This window comes from Hylobates moloch, unplaced genomic scaffold, assembly GCF_009828535.3.
Source record: "Hylobates moloch isolate HMO894 unplaced genomic scaffold, HMol_V3 SCAFFOLD_40, whole genome shotgun sequence".
Taxonomy (NCBI): Eukaryota; Metazoa; Chordata; class Mammalia; order Primates; family Hylobatidae; genus Hylobates; species Hylobates moloch.
The window spans coordinates 1,243,323-1,251,912 of record NW_026652315.1 but is presented as its reverse complement, the minus strand read 5'-3'; the positions used below and the strand labels follow the sequence as shown (position 1 = coordinate 1,251,912).

General features: G+C 41.2%; 1 protein-coding gene across 4 annotated transcripts in view; it reads right to left on the bottom strand.

Moving 5' to 3' along the window:
- The window catches only part of LOC116463515 (ubiquitin carboxyl-terminal hydrolase MINDY-2), a 95,877-nt gene that overhangs the window by 74,858 nt on the left and 12,429 nt on the right, over window positions 1-8,590 (bottom strand). For all 4 annotated transcript variants that reach the window (XR_009212080.1, XR_009212081.1, XM_032146644.2 and 1 more), the window contains exon 2: window positions 3,661-3,718. Coding sequence is in view for 2 of the 4 variants with exons in the window: in XM_032146644.2 (XP_032002535.1) it covers window positions 3,661-3,718 (58 nt within the window). In the remaining 2 variants the exon portion in view is untranslated. The remainder of the gene's footprint in view (window positions 1-3,660; window positions 3,719-8,590) is intronic.

The following is an 8,590-nucleotide window of genomic DNA, read 5'->3' as shown; positions in this document are numbered from 1 at the left end:
ACACACACACACACACACACACACACACACACACACACACACACACAATTTTGAGACAGGGTCTTGCCCTGTTGCCCAGGGTAGAGTGCAGTGTTGTGATCTTGGCTCACTGCAGCCTCTGGATCCCAGGCCCAAGCAATCCTCTCACCTCAGCCTCCCAAGCAGCTGGGACTACAGGTGCACACCATCACGTGTGGCTAATTTTTGAATTTTTAAGTGGAGATGGGGTCTCACCATATTGCCCAGGCTGGCCTCAAATTCCTGGGTCCAAGACAGGAGCTATATTTTACGAGCTTGAGGGCTGCATGTGGCTAGTGGCTACTAAACTGGACAGCACAGATACAGAACATTCCTATCATTACAGAAATTTTAATTATACAGTGCTGATCTAGACCTCTCCTCTGAACTCAAGATTATATTCCTGATGGCTCCTTTTTTTTTTTTTTTTGAGATGGAGTCTCGCTCTGTCCCCCAGGCTGGAGTGCAGTGGTGCAATCTCAGCTCACTGCAACCTCCACCACCTGGGTTCAAGCCATTCTCCTGCCTCAGCCTCCTGAGTAGTTGGGACTACACGTGCCCGCCACCACTCCCGGCTAATTTTTTGTATTTTTTAGTGGAGACAGGGTTTCACCGTGTTAGCCAGGATGGTCTCGATCTCCTGACCTCATGATCCACCTGCCTCGGCCTCCCAAAGTGCTGAGATTACAGGCATGAGCCACCGCGCCCAGCCTGATGGCTCCATTTTGATGTAAATAAACATCTAAAAACAAAAATCCTGCAATTTCTCCCTAAAAACCTTGCTCCATTTTTTCCTACTTCAGTTTTCCTATTTCCATCCTTCTACTTGTTCAAACCAAAAATGATGAGATAACCCTTGACTCCACTTTCACTCTACATCCAACTGATCAGCAAATTCTGTCAACTCTGTATCCAGAATCTGACCACTTCTTACAAACTTCACTTATTTTACCTTGTTTAAAGCCACCATCTTTTGCTAGTTGTAATAACTTCCTAAATGGTTTTCCCGCTTGTCTTACTCCCCAAGGTCTATTGTCAACATAACTGCTAGGGAATTCTTATTAAATCCCAAGTTAGATCATGTCAGTCCTCTGTTCAAAAATCCTCCAATAGCTTCCCAGCTTACTCATGGCGAAAACCAAAATTGCTATTACATCCTTAGGGCCCCATATGATCTGACTGCATCAACTCTCTGATCTCATCTCCTACAAATCCCCTTTGTGTACTCCTTGGCAGTCATATTGGCTATTCCTCAGAATCACCCAGCATATTTCAGCCTTCCCCATAAAATATAAGATAGGAATCACTAACTTTAAGAATCATTTATCAAGCAGAGTCCTATGGGAAAGAAAAAAACTTAAAATAATAATAAAAATAAAAAGAATCACTAAGCTAGCCTAAAAGAGGGATTTTCTTTTTAAGCCAATTTGCAGACATCTAGGCATTCAGAGTAATCTACCCTTAACTATGAGGTCCCTAGCCAGTGAATGGGGATTAAATGATATTAATTATATTTTCTAAAAAGGGTCTTCCTGCCGGGTGCAGTGGCTCATGCCTGTAATCCCAGCACTTTGGGAGGCCAAGGCGGGAGGATCGCTTGAGCCCAGGAGTTCAAGACAAGCCTGGGAAACACAGTGAAACCCGATCTCTACAAAAATAAAACTTGACCAGGCATGGTGGCTCAACGCCTGTAATCCCAGCACTTTGGGAGGCCGAGGTGGGTGGATCACCTGAGGTCAGGAGTTCAAGACAAGCCTGACCAACAAGGAGAAACCCCGTCTCTACTAAAAATACAAAATTAGCCAGGCGTGGTGGCGCATGCCTGTAATCCCAGCTACTCGGGAGGCTGAGGCAGAAGAATCACTTGAACCCAGGAGGTGGAGGTTGCAGTGAGCCGAGATCACGCCATTGCACTCCAGCCTGGGCAACAGGAGTGAAACTCTGTCTCAAAAAAAAAAACAAAAACAACAAAAAAAAACCAAAAACCCAAAAATTAGCTGGGTGTGGTAGCATGTGCATGTAGTCCCAGCTACTCGAAAGGCTGAGGTGGAAGGATCACCTGAGCCTAGGGAGGTCGAGATTGCAGCAAGTCATGATCTGGGCGATAGAGTAAGACTCTGTCTCAAAAGAAAAAAAAAAAAAAAGAATCTTCTAAAATTTCCAGTCTCAGTTATATCACTAAGTCTGTATCTCACAAAAAATGAGTTAACTAGTTGTCTAGAAGGGTAGAGACAAATTCACCAGTTGACAAGATTCTTTTTTTCTTTTTTTTTGAGATGGAGTCTCACTTTGTCGCCCAGGCTGGAGTGCAGTGGTGCAATCTCGGCTCACTGCAAGCTACGCCTCCCGGGTTCACACCATTCTCCTGCCTCAGCCTCCCGAGTAGCTGGGACATCAGGTGTCTGCCACCACGCCCAGCTAATTTTTTGTATTTTTTAGTCGAGACGGAGTTTCACCGTGTTAGCCAGGATGTTCTCAATCTCCTGACCTTGTGATCCGCCCGCCTTGGCCTCCCAAAGTGCTAGGATTACAGGCGTGAGCCACCATGCCCGGCCCCAGTTGACAAGATTTCTTAAAAATAAAATTTGTTTTTGTACTTGAGATGAACTCTCACTCCATCACCCAGGCTGGAGAGCAGTGGCATGATATTGGCTCACTGCAACCACCACCTCTTGAGTTCAAGCAATTCTCCCACCTCAGCCTCCCGAATAGTTGGGACTATAGGTGCATGACACCACGCCCAGCTAATTTTTGTATTTTTAGTAGACACAGGGTTTCACCATGTTGGCCAGGCTGGTCTCGAACTAATGACCTCAAGTGATCCACCTGCCTTGGCCTCCCAAAGTGCTGGGATTACAGGCGTGAGCCACCACACCTGGCCTAAATAAAAATTTAATTACTGAAAAAACTGCAAGAATATGGATTGAGATTTCCTATTTGGTAATAGTATAAATATATAAATTCTTATTTGCAGATTGTAAAAGGCCACAATGTGATGTACAACTGCTTGCTCTCTAAACAAGTTCAACTCAATGTAGCCAGTCTACAAACTGTATTACTGGTCTGTTTTGAAATAAGAAGCTTGGAGAAGAATGCAATTTAATACATTACTTCCTTCAACAAGAAAATTTCCCTATAAAAAAAACTTCAGTTGAAATAAACAGTGTGCTTACTAATGTAAATATTTTACATCCTAGGAGAAGACTCTATCTCACTGTAGACTGATAACATTTTGTAGATTGGCATAGGTCCATGAATCACACTTTCGGTAGCACTGCTCTAAATCACCTCCTTTATCTTTAATTCAAGTCTACCCAATATTTTTGAACACTTTCTACATGCAATGTGAGCGATTCTGTGCCATCTCCCATTCTACAATTTATTGGGATTAAGATGTATCTTGTTTTCTAGACGTTACCTAGATTCCTTATGGGTATTACAGAATTTTAATGCTGGTCAGAAAGAAGACTATACCATCTAAGAACAGTAACATACTGATAAAAATTTTTAATTAGCAGATTCAAAACTATAATTTTAAAATACATTATATAATAGCACTTCAGAAAGGTAAGACTGGGTAATAAACTAGCTTTGAAAACTTTTGTTTTGAAAGAGATATAAAATCCACTTTTCAACACTAACCTAAATATTCCATCAGCTGCTCAGCAGTTATGATTTCCATCATCGGTGGAAGTTTCACCTGAAAAAGAAAATATTATTTCTATAAAATTAAATGTTTTAGGTGACTAAAGTGTTTCTTGCAGTCAGAAACACAAATACTTATGTCTATATTATGTCTCTACTATACTTACACATTAACATTCACATATATTAGAATCTTTATAGCCAGTCTTTTTTCTTTTATTTTTTGAGACGGAGTCTCGCTCTGTTGCCCAGGCTGGAGTGCAGTGGCGCAATCTCGGCTCACTGCAAGCTCCGCCTCTCAGGTTCACGCCATTCTCCTGCCTCAGCCTTCCGAGTAGCTGGGACTATAGGCGCTCACCACCACCACCACACCTGGATAATTTTTTTGTATTTTTAGTAGAGACGGGTTTCTATGTGTTAGCCAGGATGGTCTCAATCTCCTGACCTTGTGATCCACCTGCCTTGGCCTCCCAAAGTGCTGGGATTACAGGCGTGAGCCACCGCGCCCAGCCTATAACCAGTCTTTACTGTATTATTCTATTTATTAGGTTGGTGCAAAAGTAATTGCGGTTTTTGCTATTAAAAGTAATGCAAAGCTTAAAAACAGGGAAAATTTAACTATATTGTTTAGAGCTGCACACATAGGAGATAAAACTATTAAGAAGTAAAGAAATGGGCTGGGCACAGTGGCTCACGCCTGTAATCCCAACACTTTGGGAGGCCAAGGTGGGCGGATCAGTTGAGGTCAGGAGTTCGAGACCAGCCTGGCCAACATGGTGAAACCTCTGGCCTGGGCAACAGAGTAAAAAAAAAAAAAGTAAAGAAATGGGCTGGGCATATTGGCTCACGCCAGTAATCCCAGCACTTTGGGAGGCCGAGGCAGGTGGATCACCTGAGGTCGGGACTTCGAGACCAGCCTAGCCAACATGGTGAAACCCTGCCTCTACTAAAACTACAAAAATTAGCTGGGCGTGGTGGCACATGCTAATAATCCCAGCTACTTGGGAGGGTGAGGCAGGAGAATCACTTGGACCCGGGAGGTGGAGGTTGCAGTGAGCCAAGATTGCACCATTGCACTCCAGCCTGGGTGACAAGAGTGCGAATCCATCTCAATAAAAAATAAATTACTAAGTAAAGAAATGGATGCTATAAAAAATCAAGATTATGGTTATCCCTAGTGGTAACAGAAGGAGTTATAGTTGGAAAGGGGCTTTTAAGGGGATTCTGAGGTGCTGACAATGCTCTATTCTTTGACCTTCTTGACCTGCAATGGTAGTTCCAATGATGTTTGCTTTATAATAATTTATTAAACTGGACATCTGTTTTATGTATTTTTCTATGTGTTATATTTCACAATAAAAAGGTTAGAAGTAAATAGATACGTTATAGTGGTATTTAAACTAAAAACCCCAGAAAATCCATTAAAATTAATTCAGCTGCAACAACACATTAGTCTAAATCAATTTTTCAAATGTGTTGTCAAATGAATGACATGGATATTACAGTCAATTATTGTAAATACTTTAACTGACAGTCACGAGCACACTCCAGGGTATATTTATAGACTAAGAGAAAAAATAAATACTGTAGGATGGAAACTCAAATTGCTATATCAGTGATAGAAGAATAGTAACGTTGTTAAAAATTCTTCAGCAATTATTTTGTGTTCAACCAAGGAAATCCTTTAAATCAGCAGTTTCTCCAACAATTCCCCCAAATGTTGAAAAAGGTCCTCTAGGTGTTTATGTTATCAAATGTAATAATGTCACAATTTTGTTTTAATCAACAAGTAAAATAAGTTTTTAAAAAAATCTCTATAAAACAGAATGGTTTAGGCTGGGCGCGGTGGCTCACGCTTGTAATCCCAGCACTTTGGGAGGCTGAGGCGGGTGGATCACGAGGTCAGGAGATCGAGACCACGGTGAAACCCCGTCTCTACTAAAAATACAAAAAAATTAGCCGGGCGTGGTGGCGGGCGCCTGTAGTCCCAGCTACTCGGAGAGGCTGAGGCAGGAGAATGGCGTGAACCTGGAAGGCGGAGCTTGAAGTGAGCCGAGATTGCGCCACTGCACTCCTGCCTGGGAGACAGAGCGAGACTCCATCTCAAAAAAAAAACAACAACAACAACAACAACAACAAAAAACCCAGAATGGTTTGAAGCCCTCTGTAAGCATACATGACAGTCAATGGTTATATTTAGTCATCCAGTAGATTTATTATTCAGTAAAAACCAAGAGATGTCTTTGAAGTTTGATCATCATTTCATTCTAAATTATTTTTATTCTCTGTAACATTTTTAAATAATTTCAGGTCAAGCCTGGTGGCTCACACCTGTAATCCAGGAGGCTGAGGTGGGCAGATCACTTGAGGTCAGGAGTATAAGACCAGCCTGGCCAACTTGGTGAAACACCGACTCTACTAAAAAAACACAAAAATTAGCCAGGTGTGGTGGCACACACCTGCAGTCCCAGCTACTTGGGAGACTGAGGCAGGAGAATTGCTTGAACCCAGGTGGCGGAGGCTTCAATGAGCAGAGATCGTGCCACTACGCTCCAGCCTGGGTGACAGAGTGAGACTCTGTTTAAAAAAAAAAAAAAAAAAAAAAAAAATTCAATAGATCATTTTTTAAAAGCAGTTTTAGGGTTTACAGAAAAACTGGGCAGAAAGTACAGAGAGTTCCCATATATGGTATTTTTAAATTGAAACTCTGGCAAATTACTGTTGACTGTCTGTTTTTCTAAATAAACTTTTTTCTGGAACACAGTCCCTCTCATTTGTTAATGTACCATTTCTGGCTGCTTTTGCACTACAATGCAGAGATGAATCTGTGCAGCAGAGACTGTATGGCATGCAAAGCCTAAAATATTAGTATTTACTCTCTGATCCTTTACAGAAAAAGTTTGCTGATCTCTGCATTAGATGATTTTTTTTTTTAGAAGCAAATACACAAATATTTCAACTCACTTACTTACAAGCAAAGTCAGTAGTATATTCATTTCCTGAATCATAGCCAGTAAAGTACTTTGGATGTTTATTAAAACTAAGAAGTGCCTGCTTCACACTAATACTGTGGAGCCATCCACAGATCTTAATTATTTTTTTAACCATTTAAGATCTTCCCAAAAGCTTGCTTCTTTTTTTTTTGCTTTCCTTCACCACCATCACTTCAAAAGCAAGTGCCAAGGGTTTTGTTAATGACCTAATAAGGCTTGTACTCCTTTGTCTTTTTAGATTTTTTCAAAGGAGAAACAGGTTATGAGATAGTTGGCTGAGAATACAGAATTAACAGTTGTGGCAGTCTGTCTGAATTTCTAAATTTTATGTTTTACAATGAAAAAAATAACAGGCTGGGTGCGGTGGCTCACGTCTATAGTCCCAGCACTTTGGGAGGCTGAAGTGAAAGGATCACTTGAACCCAGGAGTTTGAGACCAGCCTAAGCAATATAGGGAGACCCTGTCCCTACAGAAAAAGTCCCAAAACAAACAACAAAACTTAGCCAGGTGTGGTGGCACGTGCCTGTAGTTCCAGCTATTTGGGAGGCTGAGGTGGGAGCATCACTTGAGCCCAGGAATTTGAAGCTGCAGTGAGTTGCTATCATGCCACTGCACTCCAGCCTGGGCAACAGAGAGAGACCCTATCTCAAAAAAAAAAAAAAAAACAAAAAAAAACAAAAAAAGAGAAAGAAAGAAAAGAAAAAAAAATGACAAATCAAGTATGACCTCTTTTAGTAATTATCTACAACATAAAATAAATGAGTACTTTAACATATACAAAGGTACTTGGAAGGCACTTTAAGTAGTTTAAATATTCTTCCTAAAATTTGAGCAAAGTATCTCAACATATATTAAAAAATAGCTCCCAATTAATAGAGGCCAAATAAATTTTTATTATCTAGGAAAATGTCCTACCCTATAAATATTACCGAATTTAACTAGATTTCCTGAGGAAACTATTATTTTTAAGACATCATGTTCTCACTGTCCTCCAGGCTGGATCGCAGTGGCAGGATCACGGCACACTGCAGCCTTGACCTCCCCAGCTCAAGCAATCCTCCCACCTGAGCCTCCCAAATAGCTGAAACTATAGGCATGCACCACCACACTTGGCTAATTTTTGTATTTTTTGTAGAGGTGGGGTTTCACCACGTTGCCCAAGCTGGTCTTGAACTCCTGGACTCGTGCAGTCCTCCCACCTCAGCCTCCCAAATTGCTGGGATTACAGGTGTGAGCCACCGCACTCGGCCCTGGAAAATTATTAATATAAGCACAAGAATATTTAAATTAATAAAACAAAATAGCTACTCCAACTCCAAATATTCCACTATAAGGTAAAACCTCAAAAATTTAGCCCAATTATTCTATCGTACAGGCTGGAGTCCAGTGGCTAAATCATGGCTCATTGTAGCCTCAACCTCCCTGGGCTCAGGTAATCCTCCCACCTCCATCTCCCAAGTAGCTGGGACCACAGGTGTGCACCACCATGCTTGGCTAATTTTTTGTATTTTTTGTAGAGATGGGGTTTTGACATGTTGACCAAACTCCTGGACTCAAGCAGGTGCCCAAACTTCTGCTTAAATCTGCCTGCCTCAGCCTCCTAAAGTGCTGGGATTACGGGTGTAAACCACCGTGCCCGGACCATTCTGTAATTCTTAATCATCTAAAGAGTAAAGTAAATTTGGGAATAGACTCAAACAAGACCAAAAACAGTAACAACAAAACCTTCTGTTTAAACTGTAATTGAAATCTTAAACAGGAATGTAAAACATCCTAAGAGTGATATGCCAAGGTTTTGACACCTGTGATTTTGATAATCCAAAGGAAAAGATAAATGCAGGGGACTCAGCAATAACTAAGAAATAAGAAGCAGTTTATATAGGTGATGGCAAGTACAAAAATTACTACTAGCCAAATAATGTGTTTAAATGCT